Source organism: Mya arenaria, chromosome 10, assembly GCF_026914265.1.
Source record: "Mya arenaria isolate MELC-2E11 chromosome 10, ASM2691426v1".
Classification (NCBI taxonomy): Eukaryota; Metazoa; Mollusca; class Bivalvia; order Myida; family Myidae; genus Mya; species Mya arenaria.
In genome coordinates this window covers 72333283-72354246 of record NC_069131.1, presented here as the reverse complement: position 1 = coordinate 72354246, position 20964 = coordinate 72333283, and the positions used below count along the sequence as shown (strand labels likewise).

The following is a 20964-nucleotide window of genomic DNA, read 5'->3' as shown; positions in this document are numbered from 1 at the left end:
AGCAAACCCAGCAATCGATTTAATTATAAATCTAAACACAGTGACCATAGCTGACCTGGTGAGATTGGCCAGAATGCCTGGAGGTCAATAATCGCCTCTATAGATGTAAAGCCGGCCGGGGAGTCCAGTGAGAAGAGCTGACCTGGTAATATTGGGCAGTGTCAGTAGGTCAGTAATCGCCTCTATAGATGTCAAGCCGAAGAGTCCGGTGAAAATAGCTGACATGGAAAGGCGGAGCAGAGTGGCTTGAGGTCAATAATCCCCCATAAATGTAAAGCCGGGAAATCCAGTGACCATAACTGACCTGGTGAGGCGGAGCAGAGTGCCTGGAGGTCAATAATCCCCCATAGATGTAAAGCCGGGTGTCCGGTGACCATAACTGACCTGGTGAGGCGGAGCAGAGTGCCTGGAGGTCAATAATCCCCTCTATAAATGCAGACCCGGAAGTCCAGTAACCATAATTGACCTGGTTAGGCTGAGCAGAGTGCCTGGAGGTAAATTATCCCCTCTTTAGATGTAAAACCGGGGAGTCCGGTGACCATAACTGACCTGGTGTGGCGGCGCAGAGTGCCAGGAGGTACATTAACCTGTCTTTAATTTTTTAAAGCTGGGAGTCCGGTGACTATAACTGACCTGGGGAGGCGGATCAGAGTGCCTGGAGGTCAATAATCCCCTCTATAGATGAAAAGCCTGGGAGTAAAGCTGGGGAGTACGGTGACCATACCTGACCTGGTGAGGCGGAGCAGAGTGCCTGGAGGTCAAAAATTCCCTCTATAGATGTCAAGCCGGGGTGTCCGGTGACAAGGCTGACCTGGTAACAGGGCTTCTAAAAACCGGCAATTTGCCGGTCTGGACCGATTTTGACCAATCCAGACCGATTTCAATTTCAAAAAGTGTAAAAAAAAATCGGTCCGAAATTTTCTAATTTTTTTTTTGTAATTTCGGTCCAAAACGACTAAATTGTAATACATAAACATTCATGGGTCATTCACACATTCAAAACTACAGCCAATGGGTCATAAAAGTGTCTTGGTTACCATGAGACCGATGCGACCAGCTGCTTTTTCCGCTACGCTGTCAGATCACTATATAGCCTTTCTGTTAATTAGCAGACGCTTGTAATCGGTCCAATCACGTGTTTTGGTATAAGCAGAAGACACAATTAAACAAACTATGTGCTAAACTGCTTGCAGCTTTCCTGATTAAGTGTTAAAATCGGTCCATATTTTCACATGGCAATATGCTATATGTCTTCGTCGATTATTACATGATATCCGTTTGTTGATTACAAAACGGTTAAATTTAAATTGTTATAAAGAATCATTGCTGGTTAAAAACGGCTTTAAAGATAAATGCATGTCATTGTAAATCCGTGAAAGCATTAAAATACCGAATTAATAAACGTAATAATATATAGGATATCAACAGCGATACGCTTGATTAACTACATAGTCTGACAGCTGAGTCCGCCGCTTACGTCATATATATTCTTGTTAGAAACGCCGCAGAACTGGATGAGAATCTCATTTGAATTAAACTTGTATCAATGACTACCCGAATCGGCTATGCTGGCTCTAGAGCCCTCTTACAAATTGCCACATCGCAAAAAATATTAACAAGACGTCGCGAAAATGTATGACATCTCTTTAAAATCGGACTCTTGAACAGGTCTTTCTTTTTTTAAGGGGGGGATTTTTTTTTTTTTTGGGGGGGGGGGGGTCTTCGCCGGGTCCGGACCGATTGAGGTTCCAAAGTTTTACAAGCCCTGCCTGGTAATGTTGGGCAGAGTGCCTTAAGGTCAATAATCCCCTCTATATATGTAAAGCCGGGAGTCTAGTGACCATAGCAGACCTTACGAGGCGGAGCAGAGTGCCTGGAGGTCAATAATGGCCTCCATAGATGTAAAGCCGGGAGTCCGGTGACCATAGCTGACCTGGTGAGGCAGAGCAGAGAGCCTGGAGGTCAATAATCCTCTCTATAGATGTTAAGCTGGGGAATCCGGTGACCATAACTGACCTGGTGAGACGGAGCAGAGTGTCTGCAGGTCAACAATCCCCACTATAGATGTAAAGCCGTGAAGTTCAGTGACCATAGCTGACCTGGTTATGCGGAGCAGAGTACCTGGAGGTCAATAATCCCCTCTTTAGATGTAAAGTCGGGGAATCCGATGACCAAAGCTGACCTTGTGAAGCAGAGCAGAGTGCCTGGAGGTCAATAATCTCCTCTATAGATGTAAAGCTGGAAGTCCAGTAACCATTGTTGACCTGGTAAGGCTGAGCAGAGTACCTGGAGGTCAATAATCCCTTCTATAGATGAAATGCCGGGGAGACCGGTGACCATAGCTGACTTGGTGAGGCGGAGAAGAGTGCCTGGAGGTCAATAATCCCCTCTAAAGATGTAAATCCGGGGAGTCCGGTGACAATAGCTGACCTGGTGAGGCGGAGCAGAGTCCATGAAGGTCAATAATCCCCTCTCTAGATGTAAAGCCGAGAGTCCGGTGACCAAAGCTGACCTTGTGAAGCAGAGCAGAGTGCCTGGAGGTCAATAATCTCCTCTATAGATGTAAAACCGGAAGTCCAGAAACCATTGTTGACCTGGTAAGGCTGAGCAGAGTGCCTGGAGGTCAATTATCCTCTCTATAGATGTAAAGCCGGGGGGTCCGGTGACTATAGCTGACCTGGTAGGGTATGGCAGAGTGCCTGGGGTCAAGAAACATTCATTGGTGGGTTGACGATTACAGTGCAATTGCGGATGAATAAAATAACTCCTAGTTCATCGAAATATGGTCGATATGAGATTGATTTCTGTCACCATACGTCATGTGAAATCCTTTGTAAAACAGGCACGTCAAAGCCCAAACGCCTGTGAGTTTGACATGCCGAGTAGCCATCATGACTTTATTGATTTTAAATGCCATAAGTTGTATTAGACAGAAGTGACTGCAATTAACAGTCAAATAAAGAGATAAGACGTCATACAATCTTCAAATACCAGGTAACTTTGAACACCGGTGTTTAACCTGTACTAAGTACACCTCTGTCCCAGTATTCCTGTTTTAATGCCGAACGCTAGGCAAGAGTGTTACTTGTACCATATTTGAACGCCTTTCGGTTTGACGAGGCCGGGGTTGGGACCCGCCACCTTCTGCACACGAGGCGAACATGAAGTTATCAAGGCGGTTTGGCTTGATGTAACCAGTATGAATTGTCTTAGGAGAAACGGAAAAGGTCAAACTCAATCAAAGTAAATAGATACAAATGCATCACTTTGTGCATTACTTATAAGTACTGTCCAGCAATAGTCTGTTGAAGCAGGGTATTATTTCACATTAACTTTTAACATCCTGTTATCAATAAAGAGTATCATATAACAATGTTTTATACAATTACCACAGTAAATTATCAAAAGAGTAGTCATGACCACTCACATAATGTCCTATATATGATCTACCAGAATCCTGTGTAACAAATATAACTATAATATTTTGAGGCCTATCAAATAATGTCATATTTTGAGTGATTGCGTACCGGCTACCAACCTCCTCAGTCCGGAGCCCCTAAATACAGCAAACCATAAATGACGGTTACACACTCCTTAAGATGGACAATGTATGACGAAAATCGACCAATCACGACAGCTCAAAATGAAAGTTTTTTTTATAACTGGATCAAGTTGAATTTCAAGGTTGGTCTTAAAATAAATCCTTCATCAAAGGTAAAAAGTAAATTATCATTATTTATTTGTCAAAAACCAATATGCATCATTTAAAATATCAAACATGGAAAATAGTCATATATACATAATTATAATGCCTTAAATGTCAGTATTAGATAATACTAAAAATTCACACAAAATATCTTATATACATTTGGTATCAAATATATTAGGCAATTAAAATGAAAAAAACATATTAAAGGGACTTGCTCATATTTTTGTTAAATGCACTTTTTTGTATGACGAAATTAAGTTCGGCAAATCATCAGGAGTGTTAAACTTAGATATAAAAAGCTAGAACCCTTCAGCAAATGTTCATATTTGCTTAAATATCGTCTTTGAATACCAAAATTTTCATTAGCAATAATAACAGCTATGGGTGAATCGTTGTGGCAAGAAATTATCCTGTTATGTTATCAATGCTTTGTTAAAAGGTCAAAATATCCATCGCTTTTAAATAAGTAAATGGTGGCCTAGTGGTAAAGGCATCTGTTGTTTTTTTCTTGGCTTTACTGGCTGGCAAGGGTTCACACCCCAGTAAACCCAGAAATACTTTGTCTATTCTATAATTGTATAATTTCTGCAATTTGGATATACCGGTAATTTTTGGTCCAAAACATGAGCGAGTCCCTCTCACTTCAAGTTCATTAAGTTATCTCAAATACCAATGATAAACGACCGGGTCCGATACACTAACGTCCCAAGTCTGAGTTTGGGACTCAGAATAGCAATGTTTTAATTGTGTTGTTTTATGCTATGTATTCATAACAAATAATCTGTTCAACAACCAGGCACACATCTTTTGTCAACATAAGTTATATAATAGATATTTTGAAGCATTTAAGAATTCAGTTTTCTGTTACTCAGGCTCAAGAAGTTACTTAATATGGATCCACGTCATGATGAATATATCAAATGTAAAACATCAACAATGTTATAGACTTGTGTCACGTTCAAAACACTATCTAAGGACTTTCTTATCGACAATCATTTTATACGATCTCTTATTCCAACGGGTAAATCCAAGAAGCAATATTATTTATTTCAAAACAATTTTTTTCATAGGTCACTTCAGACACAGTGAGTTTGATTTTGCAAATAACACGATTAATTCAATAAGTGATCGATTAATTCGATAAATGATTTTAAATATAATACAAGCTTTAACAAACACCGTAATCTGACATATTTGGTCCAACGCGAGATGATAAGTTGCCTTGTAATGGTTATATATCAATGATAACAAACACCTCGTGTTTCTTGTCGTTATCGTAGATTTGCATGTTGGAGTATGTGATTGCCTTTACTTCAGTGCCTTGTGGATGTTTTTCTAAGTCAAACTCCTCACCATACCTGAAAGCACAAAACCAATACATGGATCAATGTATAATAAAGTATATATTAATGAATAGCTATTAAGCCCGTGTGGTGTTGGAGTGACGGAATGTCAATAACAAGGCAGTTGAAGGGCTGAAACCATTTTGGCGAGGGGTAAGGGGCCACGTTAGCCCCCAAAAGCAGTCAAAGGGGTGGGCACCAAGATGCATGAGCAAAGGTGGCTTTTCAAAAACAAAAATAAAAACAACCATAAGCGACCACTTACCTGCTTTAATATTTAAAATAAAAAAGTTTTTAAATTATTGTTTTTCTATTATAAACCCTCACAAAATGTAAGTATAAAGGTATTCCATGTACCAATAAGCTTGTCATTGTATGCCATTGTCAGTAATGTTAATTGTATTATTGCTAAATACCCTATATAATATTTGTAAATGAAAAAATATGAAATGAAAGTACTTACTGATGATTCAATTTCCAAAAACAAATTACAGATAAGTTTTGCATGACCAATTGACAATCTTTTAAAGCCTTAAACTCGTGCTTGAAATATTTTCTTATGATAATACTTACATGTGCATCCTGTACACATAAAATGGTTTCAAATGATACCAAAATATGACGGTGTCACCAAACATCCAAATGTCACATAATTATTGGACACCTTAAATTCTTTTTACATATTTTTTTTTTTCTTTGCAAAATCTAGTCATTCTATCAATAACAAGAGCCGTCGTAAGACAGCGCGCTCGACTACGCCACTTTGACTTAGAAGTGAATAGATAAGGTGACTTTGATTCTGCCCTCTCACCAGTCCGCCCGAACAATGACGCAAGTCATTCAAATAACTTGATTTCCCATTATGAAAATGTGGTTAAGAATATACAAATATGAAAAAAAAAAAATCAAGGGCCATAATTTGTATTTAGGGTTAAAATGGATTCATGTTTTTTGTTGTAAGATGGTCGTAAATAATTTTGAATTTTATTAAGTGTATTGAATGAACGGTATAAATTGTTTTTATTAAAATCCCAACTTGCCCTTAACTTTTACTTGCCTAAAACTTTAACCTAAGTCAATCAGGGGCCATAACTTGTATTAAGGACTTGGAGTTATATCCCAACTTGCCCTAAAACTTTAACCTGCCCTAAAACTTTAACCTAAGTCAATCAGGGGCCATAACTTGTATTAAGGATAATATGGGGTTATGTAACCTCATTGGGTGATGGTCCTGAACAACTGTGTGAAGTATTAAGTCAATTGAACAAAGGGTATAGAAGTTATTAATAAATACATGCCCTAAACCTTTAACCTAAGTTCCATGGTCAATCATGCGCCATAATCTGTGTAAAGAATAATATGGAGTTATCTAACCTCATCATGTGATGGCCCTGAACAACTGTGTTAAGTATTAAGTCAATTGAATGAAGGGTATTGGACTTATAAGTGAAAATCCCAACTTGCCCTAAAACTTTAACCGGACACCAAAGCCGACGCCAGGGCGAGTAGTATAGCTCACCTATTATTCGAATAGTCAAGCTAAAAATGGATGAATTGTCAACAAGATATTTCACTTATTTTACGTTTTGTTTTTACTTAAGATATTATCATCTGTGAAACAAGTTTTTGCAGACTTTCCAGCGCTGCCCATAGAAATGTAGAAAAAAGCAGAAGGGTTCTTTTCAAAATAGAAGGAAAATTATGAGAGTTTTCATGACCAAAGTAGGGAAAAAGAAAAACAGCACATCCATTTTCCTGATATTTCCTTAAAGTTTTAATCTTGTCTTTATGGTTTTAGCCTAATTTAAAAAAAGGACCGGGTGCTGCATAAGAGGGACAGGGTGCTGCAGAAGAAGGACTGGGTGCTAGGGGAGAAAAGAGCACATTGAATCATGCTGTAAACTTGAATTATTATTACCTTAATATGTTAGCCAAATATGTAAAATATGTTATAATCTTATTATAAGCAGTGCTACAGCTAAGACTAAATAGCAGGGGGAGCACCCTGCTGCCCTTTTCTGGCACCCTGCTGCCCTTATCTGGCACCCTGCTGCCTTTTTCTGGCACCCTGATGTCCTTTTCATCACCCTGCTGCCCTTTTTCAGCACCCTGCTGCCCTTTTTCTGGCACTCTGCTGTCCTTTTACAGCACCCTGCTGCCCTTTTCTGGCACCCTGCTGTCCTTTTCTGGCACTCTGCTGTCCTTTTTCAGCACCCTGCTGTCCTTTTCTGGCACTCTGCTGTCCTTTTTCAGCACCCTGCTGCCCTTTTCTGGCACCCTGCTGCCCTTTTCTGGCACTCTGCTGTCCTTTTTCAGCACCCTGCTGTCCTTTTTCAGCACCCGGCTGCCCTTTTCTGGCACTCTGCTGCCCTTTCCTGGCACCCTGCTGTCCTTTTTCATCACCCAGCTGCCCTTTTTCTGGCACTCTGTTGCCTTTTAAATATTTACCCTGTGCCCTTTTGTTTGACAGAGCCGCCTTTGATGATTATGGACTTGATTTGATATTTACAATAAATATATTGGACATATTGTCAAGTCAATTATCAGAAATAAGAATAATAAATATACACAATTTTGACATTTCAGTTAAGATATTTTAAACCTGAGGTATTCATAACAAACTATTAGTATTGAAAGTAGTTACAAAATACACACAATATGCATTGAAAATTGACCCTTGCAAATGCCCCATTAAGATTTGTTTAATGCGCATCAAAAGAACCCTTTCTGACCTAGCACCCTGCCCTTTTCAAATCCTGGCTGGAGCATTGAATTATATAGTTTCAATTAAAACAGAAGACATACAGTTCTAACTTAGAGTAAGTTAATTGGCTAAAACTCTTTATTTCAAGGGAGACAATTAGGGTGACAGTAATGGAAAAGTGGATCACAGAGTTATCGTTTTAGTAATGTACATGAATCAAACATTTCTTTATTTCATCATTTTGTGCTGAAGCATTTTCTTTTTTGTAATCAAGAAAGGCAATATGGTAATAATGGGTCAAAGGGATATGATCCTTGTACTACACACATGTTCACATTGCCAGAACTATGTTGATTGTTAAAGGGACACTCTTATTCAAAATCAGTACATACACATGTAAAACAAACATCAATTTTGACTGATAAAACTTGATCTACTTACTAAATAATGCATTTATGGAAAAAAATCATTTCTGATAACAAGATTGTAACCGTGTATTTAATAGCAGGAAGCGCAAAAATATTAAATGATTGGTGATTGCTAAAAGATTTACTGTGGTCAACCATAGTCTCATAAGGTAGAAATACCATGTTTATGCTAATTTCTTCCAAGTTAAACTCAGTATCCTTCATAAGAGCCATTGTTATTATACCCCATTGAAATAACACTTTTATCATAAAAAACACACGTTCAAAAGTGCCATTGTTTTCGACATGTATTTATCCTTTTTGGAATATTAAAACAATATCATTTACTGTGGTAAATTTTATCTGGGAGTAAGAGTGCATCTTTAAGTCCAAAACAAATCCTTTGAAAACTGTCCATGTTCTGATATTAGGTTAATTGATCATTTACTGATTTTTTCTGATTATAAAGTGCCATCAATCTTATAAAATTTAAGCTTGAGTTACAAAACTTGTCAAAAAAGGGAAGAGTTAGCCAGCATAGTTATTGATTGGTCAATATTTATCGAAAAGAAAATATTAACCAATCAAATCATTTCAATGTGCAAACTTGCCTAAAGATAACTTGTGGACAACTTATCCAAGTTTTGTTCCATTGGCTGCTGATAGTGAAGCAAATATTTCATGAAAGTTTACTTACCCTTTAGACTTGATTTTAAAATTTTCCAAATCCATTTCTGTAATCTCAATTTTCTGAAATGAAAAAAATGCTGTTCCTTGATGTATAGTAACAAGATAATAATGTGCATTTCTCCAGATAAATTAAATGTTAACCTGAATAAAAAGCTTTTGAGCTTTTAAAACACTTCAAGAGCTCATACTTAACATGGTTATAACCCTATACTATATTAAATGTTTCACATAAAATACATTAAATTCTACAATGTATATAGACTTGATTGTTTATAAAGACTTGATCGTTTTGACTATTATATCATAATTTTAAAATCATAAACAGTATTCAAAGATTACAAGATCAACAATAACATAACCACTAATCATTAAAAATTAAAAATTACATGATTGTATTTGTTAGTTTTAGTCAAGTCAGCTTTACCCTTGTCATAAAGTAACGTTCAGCAGAAAATAAATTTTAAATATATTTTAAAATATTAAATGATTTCAACAGGCTTCAATTATTTAAAATGTCTAGATATGTAACGGTTTAAGCCATAAAACATTAATTTTCGAACGGAAATATAAAAATCTACGATCTGATTTTTTGTCAGCAATCTTATATACTACCTGTTCTCAAAATTTGATAAGGATCACTTGATTAGTTATTTGTAAAAACTTAACCAAATAAGCATGCTTATTTAATTTCAAAGAATTAGTTTTATCCCTTCGTGCCTCTAGAATTTTTGATGATTTTGATTGTATTGCTACCAGCGCGTCCACGGGCGGCACGGAAAACTGCATACCCACGAAATAAGGCGTTTTGGCATACATGTAACAACTTAAACATGTGGTCATTTCTTGTCATTTCATTGCTTGAACGGAATTGTTTTGGTACTGATATCTTATGACATTTTAAACCTGAAACAATGCCATTAGATAACATTTAGTATTGATATATTGTTTTCTTGAAATACATATGTACTTTATATTAAAAAAACATGATTCCTTCCATGATTAAAAAAAAAAAAGTTGTAAAAATGGTATATCTGTGAGAGTGCAGCTTTAAAATGCAATACCCTGGGGATAAAGTAGGGTTCAGCACAGAATGCGAAAAGCCATTCATCCATGAAGTGAAATAGAAGTGATTCCATGTCATCGCCTACAAAATAAGAAACAAACTGTTATTTATATCAAACTGAAAATTTGTTGACTTTGGTGTAAGATAATTTTTTATTTTACTTGTGATCGAAGAAAATTATGTTTTCACACCTGAAAAGATTTCTTTCTTTTATCAGTGAAATCACTTTTGGAATTTTACCAAAATGCAACAAACATCCACTATTTCTTTCTATTTTAATTATGGAATAGACTTTATGATCTCTCCAGTTAATAAAATTATTATTTTCATAAAAAAAAACTTATTTTTCCTCATATTCTTAACAATGACGGTTACCGTACTCATTCCATAAGCATTTAATCACTAAACAAACTTGATTTCCCAGTTTGCTCAAAAGTTCACCATTAAAAAATAGTTTGCTCAAAGCATTACAATGGCATAACTATTTGCCTCTAAAGTTACCATGACATAACTTATTTTCTTAAAATTTCCCACACTGGCAAACATAACACCAAGCAGTCTTTCGCACTCACAAACATATAACCATGCAGTCGTACTCATTCGCAAACATAAAAACATGCAATCTTTCACACTTGCAAACATAAAACCACACAGTCATACCAACTCGCAAACATAAAACTAAGCAGTCATACACACTCGCAAGAAAACCACACAGTCGTACACACTCACAAACATAAATCCACACAGTTGTACCAACTCGCAAACATAAACCTAAGCAGTCATACACACTCGCAAGAAAACCACACAGTCGTACACACTCACAAACATAAAACCACACAGTTGTTCACACTCACAAACATAAATCCACACAGTCGTACACATTCGCAAACATAAAACCACACAGTCGTACACACTCACAAACATAAAACCACACAGTCATACACATTCGCAAACATAAAACCACACAGTTGTACACACTCACAAACATAAAACCACACAGTCATACACACTCACAAACATAAAACCACACAGTTGTACACACTCCCAAACATAAAACCACACAGTTGTACACACTCCCAAACATAAAACCACACAGTTGTACACACTCCCAAACATAAAACCACACAGTTGTACACACTCGCAAACATAAAACCACGCAGTCATACACACTCACAAACATAAAACCACACAGTTATACACACTCACAAACATAAAACCGCACAGTCGTACACACTCACAAACATAAAACCGTGCAGTTGTACATACTCAGAAACATGAAACCACGCAGTTGTACACACTCACAAACATACAACCACACAGTCGTACACACTCACAAACATAAAACCACACAGTTATACACACTCACAAACATAAAACCACACAGTTATACACACTCACAAACATAAAACCGTGCAGTTGTACATACTCAGAAACATGAAACCACGCAGTTGTACACACTCACAAACATAAAACCACACAGTCGTACACACTCACAAACATAAAACCACACAGTTATACACACTCACAAACATAAAACCGCACAGTCGTACACACTCACAAACATAAAACCGTGCAGTTGTACATACTCAGAAACATGAAACCACGCAGTTGTACACACTCACAAACATAAAACCACACAGTTATACACACTCACAAACATAAAACCACACAGTTATACACACTCACAAACATAAAACCACACAGTCGTACACACTCACAAACATAAAACCACGCAGTTGTACACACTCACAAACATGAAACCACACAGTTATACACACTCACAAACATAAAACCACACAGTCGTACACACTCACAAACATAAAACCACACAGTTGTACACACTCACAAACATAAAACCACACAGTCGTACACACTCACAAACATAAAACCACACAGTCGTACACACTCACAAACATAAAACCACACAGTCATACACACTCACAAACATAAAACCACACAGTCGTACACACTCACAAACATAAAACCACACAGTCGTACACACTCACAAACATAAAACCACACAGTCGTACACACTCACAAACATAAAACCACACAGTCATACACACTCACAAACATAAAACCACGCAGTTGTACACACTCACAAACATAAAACCACACAGTCGTACACACTCACAAACATAAAAGCACGCAGTCGTACACACTCACAAACATAAAACCACACAGTCGTACACACTCACAATTATAAAACCACGCAGTCGTACACACTCACAAACATAAAACCACGCAGTCGTACACACTCACAAACATAAAACCACACAGTCGTACACACTCACAAACATAAAACCACGCAGTCGTACACACTCACAAACATAAAACCACGCAGTCGTACACACTCACAAACATAAAACCACACAGTCGTACACACTCACAAACATAAAACCACACAGTCGTACACACTCACAAACATAAAACCACACAGTCGTACACACTCACAAACATTAAACCACACAGTTGTACACAATCTCAAACATTTCATTTGAAAAAGTTAAGGCCCATGTGAAAGGTTTTTGCAACACCAAGACTTAATGACAATACTGCAACTATTTTTTTGGAAAAATAGAAATTTTTAATAGTATGTCCAGGTCAAATCCTAGTAGCCTCAAATGGTTACCATGGATACATACCTTCTGCCTCAACCTCTTGCTCTTCAGTCATTTCCACAGTGGAGAAATCTGTTGTCATGTAGTTGAACATTGCCTGAACAACCTACAGTAAATAAGATCAGATCACCATTTGTGTGAACAACCTACAATAAATAAGATCAGATCACCATATGTATGAACAACCTACAATAAATAAGATCAGATCACCATATGTGCGAACAACCTACAATAAATAAGATATGATCAGCATATGTGCAAACAACCTACAATAAATAAGATCAGATCCCCATATCAGTGAACAACCTACAATAAATAAGATCAGATCACCATATGTGTGAACAACCTACAATAAATAAGATATGATCAGCATATGTGTGAACAACCTACAATAAATAAGATCAGATCAGATTATTTTTTGCCTAAACAACCTATGATAAATAAGATCATATCATCTATGACAAATATGATCAGATCATCATTTGCTTGAACAATCTATGATAAATATGATCAGATCATCATTTGCCTGAACAGCCTATGATAAATAAGAACAGATCTTTTTTTGCCTAAACAACTTAATATGATAAATAAGATCAGATCATCTATGGCATATATGATCAGATCATCATTTGCTTGAACAACATGATAAATATGATCAGATCATCATTTGCCTGAACAACCTATGATTAATAAGATCAGATCATCATTTGCCTGAACAACCTATATTTAATAATATCAGATCATCTTTTGCCTGAGCAACCTATGATTAATAAGATCAGACCATCATCTGCCTGAACAACCTATGATTTATAAAATCATTTAAGGCCCCAATTTGATTTATAACTCAAAAATAATTTATTGGACACATTTTGTAAAATATTTGCTCCAGAATTAGTTTTCTATAAAATATTGACCAAAAATGTGTATCAACATTTTAAAATTGATAAACAAGTTGAAATTTTAATCATGTTATAAAGTTATATGGTAAAATGAGTTGAGATTGAGAATAGACATAAGTACTTTTTTTGTGACATTGAGGCCAGATATGTGTTCGTTTATATGATCAGACCCGGCCAATGCATGCAGGGAGGCTACCAAAATGCATTCTGCAGTTGCTGTGCAACAATTCAGTGAAAATGTTTGAATTCTTATATTCTGATTGAAAATATTTACAGTCATTCTAAGAAATACACTTAGAAGGTTAATATATTTGGGAAAAACTTCATCACACACAATGTCAACATTTCATCATAATGATGTGTTAACGGTTGATCCAATTCGTTTGTGCTATTTACCTAAGACAGAAGTGCCCGTAAGCAAATTCCATGAAGTCTGCTAGAGCTTCTTGGAAAACTTGCATGCGTGCCAACACACAAGGGACTGTGAGCATATTTCATGTAGCGCCCTAGCGCTTCTTCATTATTTTTCAAATGCAGGAGGGCATGCAGGCAAATACTATGAAGTTGCTAGTGCTTCTTAGAAAGTTTACAAGCCTGCCCATGCTGTATGACAGCAGGAGAGCAAGTGGGAATTTTGTAAGCATGCTCATTCTTGAATTCAAACAGCATAAACACACAGTAAAAGCAATCAATCCTTTATATATTTACAAATCCAAATAATTTTTTACCTTGAATAAATTATAGAAAAATAATCTTCAGCTGAGTTTTTATTGTAAGAGAACGGTTTTTAACAACATATGTTTACATTAAAGAATTTCAGATAATTATAACATCAGATAATAAAACACGTGACCGGTAAAGATTGTTGCTGCACTATTAATATCAAAATGCAATATTTAAATCAACAATGATGTCATAACCCCTTGCCGCTTATACATTATGAACATCAAGATTTCTCTATGGCAAATGTAGCTATAATAGGATTGATTACTGGAATGTTTTTTTACCTGTTCGAAGGCTTCCTTTAGTGAATCTCCCCAAGCATGTAGCCTGTAAATGAAAAAATTTTAAATAAATAAATAGAACTTGCTGTTAGCAAATGCTCTGAAGACGTTTATATATGAAGTGATTAATATAACTATATGCAATTTAAAAAGGCCTAAAAAGTTAGTTTGTCTCTGGTAACTGCCCGAAAAAATATTTGTCGGTAGGCGTTGTTGTTGTTTTTTGCATGGCAAACGGTAACTTTAAATATATTCGCCTTTCAACTAAACGTAAGTTTCATATTCATATTAGGATGCGAATGACTTTGGAGCCATTTGGATCAGCAAATACATAAAAACAAACTTATAAATATATATATATATATTTCAAAAATAATTAAAATTGAAAACAAAAACGGTTGTGGGTGAAAAAACACAGTCTGTCAGGTAACTCGAATTAGACCCTTTTCAATCAAAATGGTCAGCCTTAAAATCATGTATTTCCTGTCTGTACCTTGTTTTTGGTGTAAATATCATAACAATATTTATTGTTTAGATTCTGCAAATAACTTTACGGGTGCTGAGCTAAGGAATATTAATGAAACAGAGCCCAGGCCTTAAGAATCATCAAAAAAAATAAGTGGTTCAAACTATTTACCATACCTGTGTGTTAACGAGAAAAAAGCTCCATGATGCAGGAATTGAACCCAGGACCCGAATTCACCAGATTCTGATACACTTACCACTCGCCATTCCCTTCGATAGTCTATTCTTTACCTTGAATTTCACACCATTGAAGATATTGGCATGATTGTGTAATAAAGCAATTGAAATTTAGCTACATAAGTGTCATTTCAATGACAGAAGCCTTTTTATAATAAATACTCAACAGGTCATTAGTCCATGTTTAACATTTCATAGATAAAAAGTTAATAGGTAAGATTTATTAAACGTCCCAGAAACAAACAAATTACATTAGCTCTAATGAGCAACAAACTGTTATATGTACAGTTTTAAAATCAACCGCTTTCTATTTTGTATGCCAGGGTGATAACCAGTACAAATCATATACCCGACTCAAAGTGGAGATCAAACCATGGGCTTTCTCTTATGAAATTGCCAACACAATTAGACTAACTACATGTGCTCGGTTATAGCTGCCATTATATTCAATGATATCAAGATTTTTTTCTAAACTTTTTAAGAATGGTGCAGAGGCACTTGACTTGTAAAAATAATGAAACAAAATTCTGGGAAGCCAAAAAAATTTAAACATTACTTATAAAAAAATGCTAGAAATGGGGCTTTGATTGTGGTAGCTGTAAAGTGTATTCTAGATGTAGCTTAAATACACTTATTGGAAGATAATTATAATATTCAATGAACAAACAAAACAGTGGAGGAAATGTATGCAAAATTTGACATTATTTTTACAGATTTGTGGTGTTTCCTTCTAGCCTTTAATAATTAAGGGCGGGGCCCATATAAGGTAGAGAAAAAAACATTGGAATAAAAATCAATAATTGAAAGATTGAATAACGAAACAAAAACTTACTGTACATCTGCCGTATGATCCAGATCTACAAAGAAAACAAATAAGTTAATAATGAGGGATCATACCATTACTATAAAACAGTTTAATGAACACTGGCGTATCATGCAGTCAACAAAATTAATCTATTTAATTATATAGGGTTTTGGCTAGAGTTACATGTATATGGTGCAGCACCCTGTCCTTCTTGATGGCAACCTTCTGCCCTCATGCAGACCAGCAGATTTCTGCTACTGTTTGGATTAACCGGTAAAATTGATGTACATGTATTTGTTAGATGTAGTTTGGAATATTCTTTGAACTGAAAGTGGCTTATGAGTATGATTCTCATTTATATTGAATTTATTCATGTTTTAACCCGGAGTGAAAATTCTTCAGAAAATGTAAATATTCTTCCCTTTCCTTATTTAACCACAGAGGATAGCTTTATGTTAAGGATGTGAAAATATTGTCATGGAATCATAATAAGTTGTTGTAACATGTCCCATGAAATGATAAACACCCCAAAAATATGGCTCTGCATCATACTCATACATGTACATGTAGTTCATACATCCTGGTGTCTGCAGGGTACTATCAGCAGGATATTATCCGAAATGAAACTGTCCGAAATAATGTACAATAACAACAACGAAATTGCACTTAACAACACACATCCGAAAACTTACACTCGTATTTGCCGTAGATATTTTCGGTGTCGCCGCCACCACCGTCGTCGTAACGTTCATCATCCTCAGGCTCAGCTAAGTCCTGATTCTTGTCAAGGCGAGGATGTTTTTCGACGGTTTCTTTCTCAGAGTCTTTTGTAATGTCAAAATCTCTGTCGCGTTTTTCCGCCATAATTGTTTACTTAGGTATCGAACAAAAAACTTTGTAACTTTATATTCAAATGTGTTGATTTATAATATTATGCAATGTTAACACGTTTGTTTGTTTACATAAATTGCACATGTGTAAGGTAGCAGTCAACAGTTTACTGGGCAGATTTATTGGGAGTGAGACAAATCGGGCCGTTATCAAATCGGCCTCTAAGACATTTCGGCCCTGCCATTTCCGCCACGTAAATATTTTGACTCGAGACTTTTCGGCCCCTTTATAATACTGATTTTCAACAGATACATGTCGGCCCCTAAGTTTTATTTTTGTTTTAATGCAAATATAATTAAAACGGAAGAAGTGTTCAAATTTTATTTCAACAGAAGTTATATTTACCAGGACCCGGGGCTTTAATATTTTCTGAAAAGCCTTGACTATTACAATTAATCCCACGTCGGGATCATTAAAATGCTCTATGACTGGATCTGCAGTTATGTTTTGTGATAAGATATTTTAATATGATTGTTTAAATAGTTTTACCAGACTGTTTTAACTCCTTCTTGGGATTGCGTAATTTTATCGAAAACTTATTGATGACGTTCAACTAATATGTTTTTTCGCATAAAAACGTATCTTGTTTTCAAATGTTGCTAAAATGTTATTAAATGTTAAGAACACAGTTGGAACTTTCATACCATTTATAGTGTTGGGGGGTCGTGAAAGCGCTGCTTTTTCGAGTGCAATTCGGTCAATTCACTTTAGCGAAGAGATACCTTTTCTAATGTTGATTATATTCCAAACCAATACTATAAAAAAGACCATGAATCATTTGGTTTAGTGAACACATTTGTGTGAAAATGAATGACAAACGAAATATAAAAATATTTTTTGTTGTATTTAAATATTCTTTTATCGGTTTCAATCAAACACCAAATGACTGCTCTCGACCATTCGATGTGTACAGTTGAGGTTGCGTTGTAACGATACGCTGTATCGAATGTAAATTGCGGTACACTAGTCTCGTTTCAAGATATAGATTACTTTTCGCTCTACTATCATAACGAATGAAAATATCAATAAAGCTTTTCGATTTATTATGTCATCTGTGCCAGCAATATACGAATGTAAACACAGTAGTTGTTTGTGTACTTTGTTCACTTGCTCTCTTAGCTCCTCTCTCTCTCTCTCTCTCTCTCTCTCTCTCTCTCTCTCTAAATGATAAAATATATTGATTGTAATCGTGATATGCTTTATCTTACATGCGATAAGTCCCAGATTTGTTTATAAGCAGTCTCGTTTTTTATTTCATTTTCTCTGAATTTGAATTATACTGACCAATAACATGAAATTCTGAACTGTACGAATTATTCATTTTCTCAAAAGCTAGTTATATGCCAAATTTTGTCGGTGAAAAGTTGCTCCTTATCCAGATACAGTCTTGATATGTTCGCAGTATATGGACTGGGTAGAGTATTGTTGTGGACTGGGCATAGCCGTATACTAGAAAGTACTGTACTGTGGATAGTAATATACTGATTGTGGCATAGTCGTAGTAATTAATGTTTGTAGAAGCATAAAACATTACACGATAATTTAATTTGAGGAACAATAGGTCTATAGAAATTAAACATTATTTTACGAATCGTGTTATACAGTGTGTGTATACCACGTGATAAATTGCCTCATAAATGCTACGTCGGAAGGCAACATTTTGCTTCGAATGAAGACTTTAATTAAAGATAACCTCACTATTTTTCACCATTTTAAATGAAACATAACACAGTTAACGCCACTTACGGGGCTCCGCCTCTGTCTTTTACCAGATTTTGATTGGGAGTTGAGTTTCTTAAAACACTTCAACAAACCTTTTCACAATACGACCATCTGACGGAGCACTGTCAAAACATTATTTTGGAAACAGGTTTGTCGAAGTGTTTGATGAAGCTTATCACCTTATCAAACTTCGGTAATTAAACGAAGGCCGAGCTCTTTAAGCGGCATAAATTGCCCTTTGTTTTATTTAAAATGGTGTAGTAAAAAGAAAAGTTATCTTTGATTTAAGTATTTATTTTAAGCAAAATGTTGCCTTCCGACGTAGCATATATGACGTAATTTATCACGTGGTATACACACACACTGTGTATATGATTTATTTTTATTTTCAAGTTTTTAATGCCTAAAATGGGGGCATATATATGTAATGCTTTGTTGCTTTTAGACTGTTGGCCTACATACTTTAGTACCGCAAATCGAAATCAGGTATCGACAGATCTACATTTTGACATGTCATGTTAAAATGATTATTACGCCGGGGTTGGGACACTTGATGTTATGCGGTTTAAAATAATGCAAACGAAAATAACACTTGATTCAGATACGTTCATGAGGTTGCACGTGAATGTGAATTTGACACTAAGGCGAATTATCTTATTTTAGAATTGGTGAGGAGCCGAGGGGATAGATAATCATGGATAATTAAGCAGATTATAGAAATATGTTGACTAAAAGACACTGCCTTTATTTACGTACTACCGATTGAAAACAAGACAAAGTGCTCATCCAATATCGGTCTTCACATAACACTAGCAATACACTTGCGAGACAAAAGCAATGTTCATACATTGTATATCCTAGTACAAAGGTTTATCACTTAGCTCATTGTATTAAAACACTCAATTTACATCACCTTATCTTAGGTAATGACATAAACTTACCAGTAACCATACAGTTTGGGTCACTTATAATATTGCAATCGACTGACAGCCTTCTCGCTTAAATCAGAAACATATCATAATGCATTGCTTCTCCAGTTGCCTGTTTGTCCGCTCAATCGTTCAGACTGTGTTACATGTATAACACTAACTACTTTTTCTAGGATGTAAATCAAGTGTAAAGGCTAGCATATAGCTTATTTGAAGAAAAAAAAAACAAACACATGTCGTCACAATGACGGTGCATATATGGAACCTATAATTAGCGCCAAGTTAGTGAGGAAATTTGGCGAAGTCTAAAATCCTCTATGTTTAAATAATGTGTCATGGAGTGAACACTTATCATGTATTAACAAATCAGGGCAAACAACTGTAGACATGGCCAGTAAAATGAAAATGCTCCTATTTCAAATGTAGAGCATATGCAGGACTGTCAATTCCACATCGTCAGCGTGATAATTGTGTCAATATTCTTTTCTGCTTATTACTTAATTACGGAACAAAGTAATCACAAAGCACTGAGATACATATACTTTCTTTAACTTGTAATATAGTTATATCACTATTAACACACTTATAACTCATATTTGTTTATTATTTATTTCCCATCGGTCAAATTGATACATTGGCTATGCAAATTGTATATACATACATATATATATATGTGTGTATGTGTATGTGATAATATGAATCTGACATTCGTAATCATTACTCAATGTTTGTTCAAATCGTCCACGAAATATAAATACTCGCCAAAGTCTCGCAAGATTATGTTAATATATATGATAACTCGTGGTAGCTGTAGGTAGTTATATATAGCAGGTGCGTAGCTGCCTATACGCAAGTACGAGGATGAATCCACATGATTCTGACAAGGAAAAATCAGTCAAAAATGCAGTATGCATACTTGACTATATGACACTAAAACTGTCCATTTTATAGTACTAAATAAAGCACCTCAGAATGCACCAGATTGCACCTTGGTTTTCAATATTTTCCGAGGGGGCATGCGCCCTGATTCCTCTTGCAAAATTATGAATCCACATATATCGAGGGCTAGCTACACCCCTGGTTAGGTACATATATACACACACATCCTGAGCAAATCCTTATAGCAGACACTCAACGGACACATTCAAAGACGACAACAAACACACATTATTCATGTCACAAACATATGGCATAACATAACATAACATAGAGTCTACAGTTTATTTAGTAAAGAAAGCATGTACAGCTTGTTATCAATTACACACTATTTTTAATGGCATATTATTCTTTAATAATAAAGAAAATGATACAAATATATGTAATGCAAAATACTAAGTATATTTTGCATGAAAGAATATAATATATAATGTAACATTTTTCAATGGAATGTTGATTGCAGAGTTTCTTACTTTATTTGCTTTTTAAATCATCGTTATTAAAGCAATAATTAAAGGTCACGATAAGGTGAATGAAAA

General features: G+C 35.7%; 2 protein-coding genes across 2 annotated transcripts in view; both read right to left on the bottom strand.

Moving 5' to 3' along the window:
* Nucleotides 1-2009, bottom strand: part of LOC128205006 (dentin sialophosphoprotein-like) — a 29502-nt gene extending 27493 nt beyond the window's left edge. The window contains exons 1-2 of the mRNA XM_052906401.1: nucleotides 1934-2009; nucleotides 56-142 (exon numbers count right to left, since the gene is read on the bottom strand). Coding sequence (XP_052762361.1) covers nucleotides 56-142; nucleotides 1934-2009 — 163 coding nt within the window. The remainder of the gene's footprint in view (nucleotides 1-55; nucleotides 143-1933) is intronic.
* Nucleotides 2010-3722: 1713 nt separating this feature from the next.
* LOC128205619 (protein archease-like) lies at nucleotides 3723-16935 on the bottom strand. The gene is made up of 7 exons (XM_052907378.1): nucleotides 16640-16935; nucleotides 15975-15999; nucleotides 14444-14486; nucleotides 12562-12643; nucleotides 9915-9997; nucleotides 8861-8913; nucleotides 3723-5067 (listed from the first exon to the last, which is right to left on the bottom strand). Exons 1-7 carry the CDS (start codon nucleotides 16809-16811, stop codon nucleotides 4941-4943), a joined length of 585 nt encoding a protein of 194 aa, XP_052763338.1. The 5' UTR covers nucleotides 16812-16935; the 3' UTR covers nucleotides 3723-4940.
* Between the last annotated feature and the right edge of the window lie 4029 nt (nucleotides 16936-20964).